The sequence below is a fragment of the Ambystoma mexicanum genome, chromosome 3p, assembly GCF_040938575.1.
Source record: "Ambystoma mexicanum isolate Mex_15411 chromosome 3p, UKY_AmexF1_1, whole genome shotgun sequence".
In the NCBI taxonomy this organism is placed as follows: domain Eukaryota; kingdom Metazoa; phylum Chordata; class Amphibia; order Caudata; family Ambystomatidae; genus Ambystoma; species Ambystoma mexicanum.
Genome location: NC_090925.1, coordinates 613,039,309 through 613,057,213, shown reverse-complemented (window position 1 = coordinate 613,057,213; position 17,905 = coordinate 613,039,309). Strand labels below are relative to the sequence as shown.

General features: G+C 45.7%; 1 protein-coding gene across 3 annotated transcripts in view; it reads left to right on the top strand.

The window, feature by feature from the left end:
* Positions 1-17,905, top strand: part of SLC12A5 (solute carrier family 12 member 5) — a 1,549,598-nt gene that overhangs the window by 884,430 nt on the left and 647,263 nt on the right. For all 3 annotated transcript variants that reach the window (XM_069651368.1, XM_069651367.1, XM_069651369.1), the window contains exons 2-3: positions 460-554; positions 11,082-11,213. In XM_069651368.1, the coding sequence (XP_069507469.1) occupies positions 460-554; positions 11,082-11,213 (227 nt within the window). The remainder of the gene's footprint in view (positions 1-459; positions 555-11,081; positions 11,214-17,905) is intronic.

Here is a 17,905-nt window from a genome sequence, read left to right as displayed (position 1 = left end):
GTTCCACCCCGCCCTCTCACTAGCTGACCTTTACCCCGGGCTTCCCCCTGGCACTTGCCCTCCTTGGGCCCCCCTGCACTTGCCCAGCCCCTGGGTCCCCCCTGCACTTGCCCGGCCCCTGGGGCCCCGTCATCCCGAACTTGCCTCCTCCACCCCTTCCCTTGTCCCAGCCCCACCGCGCCTGACCTTCCCCCTCCCCCGCACTTATTGGTTTCACTGTACTTGTAGTGTACGAATGTCACACGGCCTAGTAGACCCGTGTTACTGTTTTCGTTGTTGTACCGCCTTATGCCCCGCCCCCCAGGCTTCCTTTCCTGCCTTGTGGCGCCTGGAAACACTTGTGTTTATGCGCCTTACAAATGTCTACTGCATAAATAGATACAAATGAATTATGGAGGCACTATAGACTAGCAAACATTGAAACTCATGGACTTATGGTGACTCTTTGTGTGTTCTCAGGTGATGGAAACCCCAAAGAAAGCAGTCCCTTTATTAACAGCACTGACTTGGAGACGGGGAAGGAGTACGATGGCAAGAACATGGCCCTGTTTGAGGTAAGACTCGGAAGCGAGGGCATGGTTTGGGAAGTGAGGAGAGTGTGAGAGGGAAAGTGAAAGTTGTATGAAGCATGGGGAGTTCAAAAGCAAATGCTGGCACAGAGCATAGTATGATTGAAGAGGAAAGGACATTGAAAATAGAGACTATGGTTGGAATGCTGATGCGGGGTGGAGTGTGGTGAGAGTGAAGTCAAAAGAGACATTGAAAATAGAGACTATAGTTGGAGTCCTGGTGCGGGGTGGAGTATGGTGAGAGTGAAGTCAAGAGACATTGAAAAAGTCAAAAGAGACATTGAAAATAAAGACTATAGTTGGAATGCTGGTGCGGGGTGGAGTATGGTGAGAGCGAAATAAAAAGAGACATTGAAAATAGAGACTGTAGTTGGAGTGCTGGTGCGGAGTGGAGTATGAAGAGAGTGAAGTCGAAAGAGACATTGAAAATAGAGACTATAGTTGGAATGCTGGTGTGGGGTGGAGTGTGGTGAGTGAAGTCGAAAGAGACATTGAAAATAGAGACTGTAGTTGGAGTCCTGGTGCAGAGTGAAGTATGGTGAGAGTGAAGTCAAGAGACGTTGAAAAAGTCAAAAGAGACATTGAAAATAGAGACTATAGTTGGAATGCTGGTGTGGGGTGGAGTGTGGTGAGAGTGAAGTCGAAAGAGACATTGAAAATAGAGACTGTAGTTGGAATGCTGGTGAAAGGTGGAGTATGGTGAGAGTGAAATCAAAAGGGATATTTAAAATAGAGTCAATAGATTGAATAATGAGCTTTTGGGAGTGTTCTGATAATGTAACCATAATACTACTAATGGATGTTACGATTATTTTAGAGAGTGCCAAGAAGGACATTGCACTAAAGAGAAGAGTGTGAAAGCTAGGAGGAGACATAGTAATCAAGGGGATGTACTTTTGAGAAATATTATGTTATATGGCATTTGTGTAGCGCCTACTGTCATTGGTATGGCCTTGAAGCGCTGTGGGGATGAATGCCCTTTGGCAGACCATAGAGATGTGAGATGTGAAGAAAGGATTTCTAAAATGTGTGTGTGCATTTTTAGCGACCATGAAGGTGGGGAGGAAGTGGCTAGGCCCCTAACCGCATCCCATAGTTATCACGTGAGATCATGAGTGCAGTGAAAAAATTGTCAAGGGTGTGGGATAGTCAGAAAGGTCAGATTATGCGACCTGCTTGTCCGAATTTTTTGTGTGTTACAGCTGTATTCTATTGGAGGTGGTGATGCGTGTTTTGGGTGTGTGTAATCAAGTAGTGTTTATTGAGAGGTGTGCAGGTGAGTGGGCCGTGTCCTCGTGGGATACAGTTACGTTTTGTTGTGATCGCATGCTTGACATTAAGTTGAAGAGAGACTGACACCTGGTTGGGAAAGATCTTGCGTAGGGAAGAAAGTCAAGTCAAATATGGCAGTGGAAGACCAGCAAAGGCAGTTGGGAAACACACACCGTGGATCCTAAGGGAAGAAAATCACGTAAGGGCTTGTGTCCATATGTCCAACTTGTGTAACTCAATTCCAAATGAGAAGGTTCAAAGGCAGAAAATGAGTCCATCTGACTCGGTATTGTAGTCGTGAAGGACCCTCATGAGGTCCAAGCTATGCAACCTCTACTCAAGTGTGGAGGAGGAAAGAACACCGGAAGCTTGGATTATTTTGAAAATTCCCTTTTAACATTCCATAATGATGTCTTCACCCAAGAGTGGACTTTCCTTCCACAAAGATGGTTTAAGACCGGTCATGCGGCAGAGACTCGCTTAATCGCTTGGCAGATGAGATTGTGAAAAGAGAAAAATAATATGAGGCCGGGAAACCCAAAGGAAACACACCAAACACAGGTTACAAAGGAACATACAAAGTACTTTATTTTAAGGACAAGCAATGACAAAGTCAAATGACAAATCAGATAGCTATCGGCCCTCAGTACAACACAACAAACTTCAACGGTGTTCGATGTATTCAGTAAGAGACTGTACATTGGGACATTCAGGCTTTTATACATTTCTCCAGCCTGTTGTCCAACCCCTTCGCGGGTTAACCATTCCATGAATGTATTACTGGTCTTGGGTCTCTGCCAGGTCAATCTTCTAATACATACATCAGTATGCGCATAGATCAGTTCCGTTGATACAGGTAATCCATTTACATGCAGGTCAACAGAAGGACAAGGTCTCAGTTCACAACCCTAAAAAGTGGCTTGCAGGCAAGTTATACAGTAGCTGTACGGAGATCATGTCGACCAGATTCTGTTCGGCATGGCATTGTCCACCATTTTGATGTACAGGGTGACTTTTACACAGCAAGAGAACCTAAAATGGCGGTTTGATTCAAGATGACGGCCTACATCAATTTCTAAGGTCAAGACCTTGCCATAGAGAGTTATTCGTGTAAAGTTTTAAGCAACTTGGCGTAGGCCAATATACATACAATCGTTTGCAATAGGAGCCATAATTTAATATCCAGTTAGACAAGATGGCCAGCTAAAATGCAGTCCTCAGGGTGAGAAACCTGCTGTGCATAGGCTTGAAGGGAGGAGTGATCAGCTGAACCAAGGCCAGATTAAGATCCCACTGCACCTGTAAGTAAGGAGCGACCAGCACCTCCATGGGAATCACAAGGAGACAGCCCTGTTCAAGGTAAATGACTACTGATGTGGCAGCCCGGTTAACTCCACCCGGCCCTGCCCTCAGTGGAGACCTGCAGAGTTCCTTCACCAGCAGCAGAGCACCCTGGCTAGCTAACTGCCAAGGATTGCATCACTTGTAAAACGGTAGCCATCTTCTCACAAAGCTTGTCGTCTACCCTCTTTTCCAGAGCTTCTGGAAATACATCCCTGAACCTCAGATGTCCTGGAGCAAGGCATAAAGCTGGAGGTTCTTAGTTCCAAAAGAACTAGGTTTCCTCGACTCCAGCATCAGCAGATCAGGAAACTGCACAAACCAACATCTTCCTTGGACGACAGTGTGTGCAAGGGCACACAGAGCAAACCCTCTGCCGCCATCAGGATTAGACACTGCACGGTGTCTTCATTTCCTCCCCACCCACCCAAGTGAATGGATACAGAGGTGCCCAACCTTTTGTGGGTAATAAACATGTATCAAATAAACTGGTGAGCAACAGCCGTACCCCCAACGGAACATATTGGGGTTAAGTACGAGGCAAAATGATTGAAACACAAATAAACTTGATATTACAAATAAAACACGGTAATGTGCAGTGTTGAACATAGGCTAGGGTGAAATCTAGTCCAGGTAATTGACATGAGAATTGGGTGCCACATGGCATATTTATGTGCCAGGCCTTGAAAGGGCATAATATCCCACTAGACCAGCAGGGTAAATGCCTTAATTCGCATATTCGCGTAAGATAAATTCACTCGCCCAACGGTGATGGGTGACAAAATATTTACTAGTGTTTTCTTAAAAATGGTACATGGCCTACACATACATAAATAAATAAATAAATAAATGGCACCATGTGCACACTTCAGATTTGGCGTAATGCTGCCACCCAATGGTCAACCACGCACAGTGAAACTCATTTGCCAATTACTGCAAAAAGTTTGACCAGTGCCCCCAAAACAGATGCGCTAAGGTACGAAAAGCAAAAAGGATTTACTTGCCTTCAAAAGTTATCCATGGAATCCCAGACTTTGCATATTCGATTCCTGTCCTGTCAATTGACGGAAAGCTGCCAAAAATTAAAATAAAGCTTTACGGTGACTTAGTCCCATTGTGCACTTCATTTTTTTGCAAAAAGCCCAATTACACTGCACTGAGTGCAGCAGGGGGGGGTGGATTCTGGAGTGACAGTAGGTATGCCGCAGGCTCCAAGTGGTGCAGGAACAGCATGACAGAGTCAGCTGGACATGCAGACTGGTTTTTCAATGCAGACACTACAGCAATAGGCTGGTCTTCAAATCTCCCATCATACCCCATTGCCACCTCAGTGAGTCTATGCACATTGCACACTTGAAGCCTGGGTGCACTAGTAGATCGATCTTCCGATTTTAACAGTAGTGCCATATACAAAGGGCTCCTCGGAAACCACCAATGCTCCCAGTGTGTAGTGAAAAACCATTTGACCTACCATTGCGATTGAGTATACACATACTATTGCGATATAATCTTGCATAACTAATAGTATACCATTCGAGCGTCACAGCAAGCTGATAGGCCAGCTTTAAAACACTATACTAACTCTGGTTACACGATGTGCATTCTTAGCCCCGCAGCCCTTCATTCGCTCTTGAACTCCAAACTTTGGTCCAAAACTGGAGAGCAACATGTTATGTAGCGCAAGACACTGGTGCTGATGTACATCATGGACACATGCCGCAGGATCAGCAAGGCATTGCCGATTACTCCACACTAGTGGAGGCTCTGGAATAGAAAGCGTGGCACTTCCAGCTGGTCTGAGCTTCGAACAAGTCCACTTGTCGGATTCCCCCCACCCACACCTTAAAGGCACCGTCCACCACTCACTGGCGCAGACACCATTTGTGCAACCAACTGCTCTTGCGAAGAACAAGTTATTTACCTGTATCTCCTGTTCTCCAGCGTTGGTATCTTTAATGGATTCACATGCCCCTAATGTGGTGAGAAGAGCAATGTCACATTCGGCAAAAGAGGAGGATGATGTGGAGAAAAGGAGTGCCGTCAAGAGAAACGCTTGGTGATTGGGCGATCAACAGAGCATCCTGGTGGGTAAAAGATGTCATTAGTGGTGAATAGAGTAAAGATGAGGAAAATTAGGGATGCTTGATAGAAGATACAGAGAAGGGGATGTGTGATAGGCAGAAGAATAAACAGGTGATGAGAAGATGGAAGTGTGGCAATCTTTAGGTGGAAAATGTAGTGGCAGGAAGAAGAAGGTGTTTAGAAATTGGAACGTTTGTGGTACAACGAGAATGAACTGATTAGAGAAGAGCGTGGTGATGGAGAGGAAATAATGTTATGTTATGTTATGGTTACTTGTAAAGCACACGGTCGCCCATAGGCATCATGGCGCTAGAAAGGCAGCTAGCTAAAACAGAACACCACAATAGGGCCAGGAATGCTGAGATGTCAGAAAAGATGAGTTTTTAAAGCTTTCCGAAAGATCAGATGATTAGACAGCGATTTTATAGATAGTGGGAGGGTATTCCACAACTGCGCTGCTGCAATCGAGAAAGGCCGACCCCCCCACCCGAGTGAGGCAAAAAGAAGACACGCATAGCATTCCAGCAGCCAGCAGCAGCTGACCGCAGGGGGCGGTTAGGGACATAGTACACAAACGTAGCACACAGATACTCAGCTCCCTGATCATGAAGAGCACGGTGACTGGGGGAAATATGAGCCCCATAGGAGGTACCTGTTGACACCCAGGCCGCCAGATTCTGGCATCAGCAAAAAGGAGCGAAGACGATGATGGTAGGGAAGAGAAGTCAATAGTGACGAGATGAGCAGGGCAAAGATTAGAAGAGGATGTATTCAGGGCAAGAGGGAACTGGTTGGTAAACGCAATCATGGTATTAAAATGAGGATGCGGATCTGCTGAAACGGCTTGGATGAGCGGGTTGTGATGCTTAAGATTGTGGTGATGGGTGAAATGCTACAGACTAGTGGGAAATTCAAAGAAGACGATGATGCCGAAAGGAAAAGGAAAGTGGTATAGGAAAAAGAAGTTGGGGGCAGCATGGGATGGTTTGGTAGAAGAGAAACAATAGTGATTGGTGAAGAGGATGGAGAAGTTACTGAGAACGTTGGGTATCGGATGCTGGACATTCAGCATGGAGATAGAAATATGCATTGTGGGAAGGATGTAGTGATGGTTAAGAGATGACTGATAAGTAGTTATGGATGGTCATGGGGAATGCGTGTTTGCTGTGGTGATATGGCAATGCTGCTGTGGATAAAATATGTGCAGAGTAAGTGTGTGCTTTTTGACAGAACACAATAGAGATGAATAGGATAGGATTTTGTTCAAGACCATTGCATGCTGTGGAGAGGAGAGGGTGGAAATGAAGCAGGAAGTGTTGTACTGAGAAGAATGTAAAGATGGTGGGGTGAAGGTATGGTAGTCTGTAGATGCAGGTGCTTTATGTTGATTGAAAAGGGCATCGGAGACCACAATATGTTGGGAAATTTATGGGGATGGAATGGCCATAAGAAGAAGGTGAAGGGAAAAGATGATGGAAATCAGGAAATAGAAAAAGTAGAGAAGAAATGAGGTAGTGGTTGAAAGAAAAAGGGGTGCTACGAAATGAAAACAGTATGATGCGAACTGGGGTGTACTAAATCAAGACGATTATAGTGAAGAGAAAAGAACAGTGGAGAGAAGACTTGTCTGGGGTAAAAGAGGATGGTGGCTGGAAGAACAGATCATTGGTTTGAAGAGGACAGCTCTGAGAAGATGGGGCGATGTAGGACAAAGCAGATGGTGTGAGCAGAAGAGGATTCTGGGGAGCAAGGGTGGTAATATAGAGTCAAAGAAGGACTTGGAGAAAGGATTGTGGTGGCTGTAAGGGAGCTGTAGTAGGCTGAGAAGATGGTGGAGGGGCACGTTTGGTCATCAGAAAAGAGAGTGGCTGGAGAGGCAACAGGAAAAGGAATGACTATGAGAGAATAGGATGGTGTCAATTGTAAACACGTCAGGCAGTTGTGGAAAGGCGGAGTTTCAGGGAGTGAGGCGAATGGCATGATAGAAGGTTTAGCGGGATGGTCGGGGGAGAAGTGCACCGTTGAGAGGAGTAGAGGATTGGGCCTTGGTGGTGGTGCGAAGAATTAGATGATGTTTACGAAATGTGATTTTGTATCATGAGGACGGGCCAGTGAGAAGAAAATGACAGGAGAGAAAACAAATGAAAATAACATTTTTACAGAAGGAAGGAGAGAGGTGGAAGAAGGGAATGGTGATATACAAATAATGGTGCTTGTAGGGGGAGAGTGGTGGCCAAGACAAGAGAATAATGTTTGGGAGGAGATAATGCGACTAGACTGACGTGATGCCGAGGATTTTTGGTACACAATAGACAGTGTCATGGAGATGAAGATTTTTGCTGGTAGAAAGAAGTGATGAAGTGAGGAGGGAAAAAGTGTGTTGGTGTGAGAAGATTATAGGAATAAAGTGGTTGATGTGGAAAGAAAATTCCATGTGGAAAAGTATGTGGGGGTGCAGAGGACATTGGTGGCTAGACAGCTATAGGGTAGAAAGGATTGTGCTTTTGGGAAAACATAGAATAATGTGTAGAAAGGATGACGATTATAAATACACCATGGTTGAAAATGGGGATACATTGCTAAAGTGGACAATGGTGAAAGGAAAGAGATCATGTGCCAGGGAAAGGAAAGTTTGTTGAGAAAATATGAATGGGAGAAAGGTATGATGATTTAGAGAGCAAGATGTGATGGAGGACTAGCGGAGGAATGAGAGACATATATAGGGGCTCTGGAGTGTGCATGGGAGCTCAGGGGAGTAGATAAGAACATGGTAGGGTGATATTAAATTAAAAGGCCTGGCGGTGGGGTACACATAGATCCTGATGGAGAGAATAAGGCGAGGGATGCCAGATAAACTGGTGGTGCAAGACGAGGATAGTGATGCAGAGTGTATTTGTGGCAAACAGAAACACATTGGGCAAAGGAAAGGCTGCTCCAAAATGGGGAACGGTAGAAAAAGGAGGATGTGCTAGAAAAGAAAGATGATGGCTATGTGGAAGAAAATTTTGACGAGGAAAAGATTAGTAAAAAACATATTAATATTTTGCAATAAACTAGTTGTTTTGGCAGAGGGTTCCTGTTAAGAGACTTTGATAATGGTAGGAAAAGAGAAGGGTTTGGAATGATAGGGATTTGTGGGGTAAGAAGGAAGTGGAAATGAAAAGATGGGTTCAGAAGAATGGGGAGTGTGGGAGCACGGACAGCAGACTGGTGCCTATAAATATAAAGATACGGGTGGGGAGCCGATGGTTCTATGGGTACGAGGATTGCAGGAGCATGGACAGCAGATTGATGACTTTCAATGTAAAGATACTGATGAGGAGCAAATGGTTCTAGAAGTACGGAGAGTGTGGGAGCGTCAACAGCAGAATGCTGTCCATCAATGTTAAGGCACTGATGAGCAAAGGTTTCTATGCGTAGTGTGGGAGCACTGACCGCAGACTGGTGTCTATAAACATAAAGATAATGATGAGAAGCAAATGCTTCCAGAAGTTTGAGGAGTGTGGGAGCATGGACAGCAGACTGATGCCTATAAACGTAAAGATACTGAAGAGGAGCAGGTGGTTCTGGAAGTATAAAGAGTTCAGAAGCATGGACAACGTAAAGATGCTGAAGAGGAACAGATGGTTCTGGAAGCATGGGGAGTGTGGGAGCAGGGAAGGGACAGCTGGCTGATACCTATAAACGCAAAGACACTCATGAGGAGCAGTTGGTTCTAGAAATATCAGGAGTGCAGGAGCTTGGACAGACTAAAGATACTGATGAGGAGTTGATGGTTCTTGGAATGTGAGGAGTGCAGGAGCATGGTCAGCAGACTGATGTATATAAACAAAGTTACCCATGAGGAGCAAATGGTTCTAGAAGTATGAGGAGGTTGGGACCATGGATTGCAGACTGATGTCTATAATCATAAAGGTACAGATGAGGAGCAGATGGTTAGAGAAGTATGAGGAGTGCTGGAGCATGGCCAGTCGAAAGATACTGATAGGAATCAGTGTTTCTAGAAGTATGAGGAGTGTGGAAGTGTGGATAGCAGACTGATGCCTATAATCAAAGATACTGGTGAGGAGAAGGTGGCGCCCAATGTATGAGGATATGAGGAGTGTAGGAGCATGGACAGCAGACATGCCTACAATCATATAGATACTATATATATATATATATATATATATATATATATATATATATATATATATATATATATATATAGTATGTCCCCAAAGATACAGATGAAGAGCAGGTGGTTCTAGAAGTATGAGGAGGTTGGGACCATGGATTGCAGACGGATGTCTATAATCATAAAGATGCAGATGAGGAGCAGATGGTTAGAGAAGTATGAGGAGTGCTGGAGCATGGCCAGTCGAAAGATACTGATAGGAATCAGATGTTTCTAGAAGTATGAGGAGTGTGGAAGTGTGGATAGCAGACTGATGCCTATAATCAAAGATACTGGTGAGGAGAAGGTGGCGCCCAATGTATGAGGATATGAGGAGTGTAGGAGCATGGACAGCAGACATGCCTACAATCATATAGATACTATATATGCCCCCAAAGATACAGATGAAGAGCAGATGGTTCTAGAAGTATGAGGAGTGTGGGAGCTTGGACAGCAGACGCCTACAAACGTAAAGATACTGATGAGGAGCAGATGGCCCAAGAAGTATGTGGAGTGTGGTAGTATGGACAGTGGACTTGTGCTTCTAAACGCAAATATTCTGATGTGGAGCACATCGTTTTAGAAGTATGAGGCATGTAGGAGCATGGGCAGCAGAATTCTACCTATAACCATAAAGATACGGATGAGGAGCAGATGGTTCTACATGTATGAGGTGTGCGGGAGCATGGGCATAAAGATACTGAGGAGCAGATGCTTCCGGAAGTAAAGTGAGGAGTGTGGGAGTATGCACAGCAGACAGATGCCTATAAATGCAGTGGGTGTATGCTGTGAAAGGGATGGTGTGGTGAAGATGTAGATTGTGGAATGGATAACAAAATGTGTAATGTGTCTTTGGATGATGTGACACTCACGTTTTAACACATTGGTCCAGGGTGAACAGTTGGGTTATGTGCGTTGCTTTCTGAATTGTGCTTCCAGTGTGCAAATCAGGGTGTCTATGGGTATTGCAAGGATGGGGGTGATGTGGAAAATATGATTTATGTACGAAACAGATGTTAGTGGGAGTTGGGAATAATAACAAAAGTAGAGCAAACTATGATTGTGGTGATGCTGTGTCAGAAGGGAGAAGGGGACACAGGGGAGGGGATGAAAAGTATGGTTGAGGGGCGAAGAGATCGACATTAGGGGGTATGATGGGGGTACAAAGGACGATTAGTTACATACAAATAGTGAAAACAGTGATATAAAGATACCACACACGGGAGGCTGCATTAAGATCGGGATGAGGGATTGGTGGCGAGAGAGTAGGAAGGTAAGACTGCCAAAAGGAAACAGTTATGCACATTAAAAGTCGCATGTGGCTAGGAATGTCTGGTGGAGATGTAAGAAGTCTGGGAAGGGACAATGAGGCAGGTGGGGCGAATGCTTCCTGGAGTAGAACATAACGACCATTATAAATGCCAGAGAGCGAGTCCTGAAAAGAGACTCCCGCAGAGGTCATTTCAGAAGCAGTGGGAAGAACGCTGGGGTTTTGGGAGCTGGGCTTAGGGAGCACTGTGACATCTGAGGTTCTAGTGTCTGCAGCGAGTGAAGATGTGTTGAGAGAGTGTGGGCTTTCTGGACGGTGTTTAATGCTGACATCCTTCTGTGCCATGTGAAAAGAGGCTCACCCTATCATCTCCCGTTTCCTAAATGTGCAGGAAGAGATGGACACCAGTCCCATGGTCTCTTCACTCATTGGAGGCCTGGCCAACTACACCAACCTGACCCAAGGGGTGCGGGAGCACGAGGAAGCCGAAAACAATGAAGGGGTCAAGAAGAAACCTGTGCAGGTATGTGGGGTGAATACCCAGCCCAGATTTGAGTAGAGCCAGAATCATAGATTTCTTTGTTTACGGTATGTCCTACTGCTGGGAAACTATAAATGTGACAATGTACTCGCTATCATTATAATAGGCAATGAGTGTGTGGGTGAGTAAGTGCATCAGTCCGTGTGAAACGCGCGAAATCTATCGTTTGGAATATTGCTGGGGACACTATGTCCCAGTCTTGAGTTTTGATTCAGCACATTAGTGCATTCTGGGAGTTGTAGTCTTCATTCACAAACGAACTAATTTGATTAAAGTACCAGAAAACCGCGTTTTAAAGGGAAAGAACACTCCAAGTGTGAGACTTTGGCTCGCTATAGTTCTAGCTAAAGGCTGAATGCATTGTACAGATGGCAGCTCACCACCAACAAACCTCTGTGGGCTTGAGAATTAAATGTGAGATCATTTTAATCCCATGAGTAGAAGAGGACACTTGTTACCATAAACTCAGTTTAAGGGTCGGAGGCAAGATGCTCCTCTCCTTAAAGGCAAATCTGGAACCTTTAGTCTCGGGCATAGAGAGGATGTTTTAACAGGATCGGGGAACGATTGCTGCGGGCTTTAGGACCCAGCGGCATGATCTCAGATTAGCTACTTTCCCAGCTCTGGGCATTCAGTGTAAACACGATCCGCTTCGAAAGTCAAATGGCAGAAAAGCGTGAGACCCACCCAAATGCACTCCTTTCCCCAGTGGCGACCTCAGGTCTACCAGCACCCTGCAAAATTGCACTCTCAGGGCGAGCCACTGCTGTTCGACCAGCACAGCGTGATTGTTGAATAAGCAAAGGTGCTGCGCCTCTGTCACTCACTAATAGAACGTCATTGACTTGGCATTTTACGTGTCATCTAAAGTGTCAGTCAATGTCTTTCTATTAGTGAGTGACAGTGTTATGTAAAAGCAGTGCTTTAAGTGGGGTAAGAAATAAAGGGGGCAGGGGTCCTCGTTTGGGGGCGTGGCTTTCATTGTGGGCGTGGCCTAAAGTGCACACATCATAATAAGGTGCGCAAACAAATATATAAATGTATGTGAGCATTTATATGTTTGTATGCGTACTACTATGGTTTGTGTACTTTTCAAGCCATCTTTTATAAACGTAGCAATGTTCCATATTTCTATGTTTATAAAAGGTGGCTTGAAAAGTGCACAAACCATAGTAAATTACGGCCACTTGTGTTACCTTACTATGGTTTGTGTACTTTTCAAGCCACCTTTTATAAACAGACATTTATAACATATCTCTATGTTTCTAAAACATGGTTTGACACGTAAACAATTCAAGGCATCTTTTATAAAGCGTTGATGACGGACAAAACCCAAGGTGGCTTTGTTCGTCGACAAATCTTTATAAAAGATGCCTTGAATTGTGTATGTTTCAAGCTGTCTTTTATAAACATAGAAATATTTCTACGTTTATAAAAGACGCCTTGAAACGTACACAATTCAAGGCATCTTTTATAAAGCTTTGCCAACAGATAGACGCCTCGGAGATCACTGAGCCCGAGGCGCCTTTCACCCTCTGCGAACCCGCAGGCTCCGTGATCTAATCTGCATATTAGATCACAGAGCCCGCAGGTTCGTGAGGGTCAGTGACCAGGGGAGGGCAAACAAAGGGACAGTAACTTCCTCTGATGACCCTAGTGAGGGGTCATCAGAGGAAGTTACACTGACTGACAGAAGTGCCGCCTGCCTCAGCGTCGCTGTGGCTAGCTGGCACTTCTGTCAGCTTGCCCAACATAATGACGGGCGCATCTCCCGTTGCGGCTGCGGCGGGATAATGCGTCCGCCAATGCTGCGTGGGACCGGGGGCCTCGACAGGGCCTCGGCTCAGCCCCACTTTCTGGAGACTGCCAGGGCCCGGCCCCGGCAGGCCCCGACCCACTTAAAGCACTGTGTAAGGCGTCACTTGAGACATTGTGTGAACGGACTGCGTCCTTTAGCGCTGCAGCGCCCCTGTGAGACTGCACCACTGATCGCACCTTGAGCTGGCTCTGCCTTTCCCTAGTTACTCTAAAGTGAAACCATTACTTCATGACCGAGGGGGTCTCTGTCTTTCCCATATCCAGAGGCAAGTATAACTAAGGATTGGCCCCTGACACCCACTAGTTCATGTAGAGGGAGCAAAGACTGTTACTTTCCACGCTTCCAGCCCTTCAACCAAAAGTTACTTTGCCATGATTGCCTCAGTATGCAATTATTTTATTTTTATCTAGGGCGTTTTTTTGATATTGATTAAAATATCTGACATATATATATATGTCAAGAATGAAAGGAAATAAGTATGGCTTGAAGGTTTTGAATTATTCATGAGCAAGTAATTGCTCTGGGCAACCCTCCACGTCATCATTTACAGCCGGTCAAGCATTTTCAGAAGGGGAAAGACAATGTGAAAACCAGACGTCTCCCCATTCTAAAGGGGGCAGTCCACAGAAAACTGTTACGTCATATGCCTTCTGCATAAGAACCCCACACCTGTGTTGGGCTCATTGGGCATCGTCAGTGACGTGTAGCTTGGGGCTCCGGGCCCCACAGGCTCGTGACCCACTTTATGGGTACACCTATCTTGCTCAGGGTGAGTTAAGCAAAACATGAGATTGATAGCTGGGAGATCTTCCCAACCATAGACATGTCTCTGCGTACCCCCTCTAGAACCCCCAAACCACCAACTTTCAGCCTGCCAAGGCATTATTAGATGGGGGAAAATCATATGCACATCTGGCTTAGTCCCACCCACAAGAGGGTAGTACAGCCCAAACTGCAAGTATGTGGCCTAGCAGTTCAGGCTGGACTGCTTTCATTGTAGGCAGGACCAAGACTCATTTCTATATGGCTGGTCCCCTTTTGCAATGACACAGACTGGATGACAAATGAGGGTGTAAGGTTTCCCTGACCAATTCCAGTGGTTAAGATGAATTCGTTATCTTTCACTCAAAACATTTCTTGATTATAGTTTGTCTCCCTAAGAGAGAGACGATATGAGGTGTGCTGTGCCTATTGTACTTAACACAATTGTATTCATCTATGCTTTCAAAAGGATGCTGTTGCATGGAAGATATGTGTTATCATTCATACGCTAGCCCAAATCCTTCAATAGTGTATAACACTGGCCCTGAGCTTGACACAATGGCCGAGCGGGGCATGATCGGAAAGTGTAACTAGACCCACTTAGTCGTTAATGAATCGATCGGATGTGCTGGTCTATTGAGTGCAAATGCTTGTAATACTGGATAGAAACCCACAGGCATAGTGTGGCGAGTCTTAAAACCCCAGTTCCCAAGAGTACACCAGAGGATTCCGCAGACTCAGTTTGCCAGGCCCTGGCTGTTGCCAGCTGTGCCATGCACGCATCACAGTGCGTCTGATCAACCTCTAGCCAAGGTGGAGAGTGAGCTTTGCTTTCCCCATGGAATTAGTAGAGGGGGATGTCCCTCTTGAAAACAGAGGGGGTGAATGGCGTCGCCATCACAGCTTTCAACGTTTCATTTAGATTCAAATTCCTCAGAGCCCCGATTGTCATCTGAAGTATGCTACCAGACAATGGGCCTCATTCCGAGTACGGCGCTAACCAATGGCGCTATTAACGCCTTGGTTGACACCGTACCCGGACCGGCAGCGCCTTGGTGGATGGCGGAATCACCGCCCCATTCCAAGGTTGGCGGGGCGGTAATTCCCCATTCACCAGGGCTCTTTCCCATTCCCAAATGAGCCCCCATAGGGCACAATGGGAATGGGGAACATACAAATAACGGTGACCGTTCATTACGGTCACCGTTATTGGCTTGCACGCCCCTTTGCGCCCTCGACTTTAACACCTGCTCAAAGCAGGCGTTAAGAGCGAGGGCGCAGAGGGAACTCGGAGTATGGCGGTAAGGGATTACCACCACCGGTCTCGTTAACGGTGGCCGCTATCCCTTACCGCCATACTCGGAATGAGGCCCAATATCTTGTATAGAAAGTAGGCTGAGGAATTATAGGCAGCGAGACAGTGTCCCTCAATGTGAAGCCACCTAGGGCAGTGGGAAGCTCAGCAAGAGAACTGTGGAGGGGCAGTGGGAGGAGGAATAGAGGCAGGGGTTACTGGGAAGTCTCCAGAAATGAGAGCGGACGGTGGGGGAGGGGGACTGAGGTTCCACAGGTGTCCCCTGAAGTTTCAGCGAAGGGAAGGAGAGGAGCCAAAGGACCCATTGCAGGAAGAAGGTCCAAGCACAGCAGAGTTCCAAAAAGAATGAAGCATAATGGGAGTTCTGGAAAAGGATCAATCACAAACGGGAGTCCCGAAAAGAATCAATCACAATGGGAGTTCCAAAATGAACGAAGCACAATGGGAGTTCTGAAAAGGTTCAAGCACAACGGGAGTTCTGAAAATAATGAAGCACAATGGAAGTTCCGAAAGGAATCAAGCACAACGGGAGTTCCGAAAAAGGATCCATTACAACTGGAGTCCCGAAAAGAATCAATCACAATGGGAGTTCAGTCAACTACCATTTGACACTGAAAAACCAGGGAACAGCATGACCACTACCAATGCCCTCCGACAAGGAAGGCCGATGCCAACACCTGGGAGTCCAGGAAATTGCCTGTGGTGTGGAGGACAGCGACACAAAGAAGAACCATGCCCGTCATTAGGGACCACGTGTCACAAACATAGGAAATTGAACCATTTTTCAGCAGTGTGGTTGAGCTCCCAAGATCTGAAAGAACAACAGACGCCTGACAATACCAAGAAAGAGAGAAGTGACACACGCCAGAGACACACTCAGGCATACCGACCCTGCCAACAAGAAACCCGAACACACAAACAAACCACATGGCCACACCTCAAACCGAGAGAACAAGCATGAGCAGTAGAGGCTACAGATGACTAAAGCAACAGTGAGGAGGGCAATCAGTCAAGCAGAGACTCATCCCCAGACCAGATACTCCGACACAGGAGATCGAGGAAAGAAAAGATACACATGATCTCAGCAATAAAACCACTACGAGAAAAAGGCACACGGAGCACAAAGTCACACCGCACCTACATAAGCACGACACATGAAAGACCAGTGAAAATGATAATAGACACAGGAGCCATAGTGAATGTCATGCCAGCTAGCAAATATGGAGAATTTCACCCACGCCTGAATGTACAACGGAAGTAACTGCAGCTATTCGCCTATGGGTGAAAGAAACCACTACCTGTAAGGGGCTCCTTCAAAACAAGTCTTAGATATGGGGAAGAAAGCTGCTGAACGTGAGTATATGTAGTAGATGCAGGAATTGAAACCCTACTCAGCTGCCCAATGGCAGAGAAACTGAAGCTCATTCACTTCACCATTGCAGTACAAACACGTGAAATTGATTGCATGCTGGAAAAACAAGAGAAACTATTCCAGGGAATTGGATGCCTGAAAGGAGACATGGTGAAGCTTTGCATTCACCCACATGGAACCAAGATCTGTCAGACACCGAAGAGTGTCATTCCACATGAGGGCAGCTGAAGAGGCCGAGCCCCGGGTGCCCTGTCCATCACAGCAGGGTTCACTGCTTCTAAGTATTAATGAATCTGGCTTTGGGGTTTATCTAGTCCCTGTTGCATAATGAAACATAACTCTAGGGGGTTCTTTAGTGCTGTTCTATTATTGAGTTAAGCACTAACAGTTTCTCTAGTGCTGTTTTGCAGTAATTGTCATCATTGCATAGTTCATCTTTACTGGTGTATTAGTGAATCTAGCATAATGGGTTCTCTAGTCTCTGTTGCATAATGGAGATTAACTCTAGAGGGTTCTGTAGTACTGTTCTGTCACAGAGTTTAGCACTAAGCGTTTCCCTAGCGCTGTTTTGCAGTGGTTGTCGGCACTGCAGGGTTCACATTTACTAGTGTATTAATTAATTTAGTATTGGGGGTTCTCTAATCTCGGTTTCATGATGGATCTTAACTTTAGGGGGTTCTTTAGTGCTATTCCATTACAGAGTTTAATGTTAACGTCAAAAGGAATTTGTATCGCACATTGTCACCAATGGAATTGGTCCCAAGGCGCTCTGGTGGATTTGCAAGAAAAAAAAGGAGGGGTGGGGAGTTTAGTAGAGTGAAGCGGGAGTAGGAAAGCTGCCGTTTTGTTTTCACCATGCGCTGAGCTTGGGTGCGATTATCCGATCGATGCAGGTCCTCATGTGCTGTTGGTGTGAGTTATGTGTTGTATGTTTGTTGTTGCGGTGTGATGAAATGTGTGCAGTTTTCTGTGCGGAGAATGGTTGTGTGGGTTTTGTCTGAAAGATGTATGGGCAAAGTTGAGTTTGGGGTTAGTGGGTTATTTCTTGCCTCTTACTCTTTGCATTTCTTTGTTCCACATCTATGATTGTCCTTTGCGATTGGTATTGTAGTTTGTCCATCTATTTGGCAAGTTTCCATCTGAGGTATTTCTGAGGTTTGTCTACCAGGTTGAGGCTTGCATTGTCCCCTGCCCTGGTATTGGTGCTGTATATTTTACAGAAATCAGTTCCCTTCCTACCTATATCCCAGTTGATGATCCTTAGCTGCCTATGTTTCCTCCGTCAACTAAAGGTGTGTTGACATGTCATCCTTACCCTTCCCTCCTAATCTCTCTATCTTCATTCCTTAGTGTGATCCTGACCTACATAGTTTTCATTTTGGTATTGTGATATGACATAAATTGTT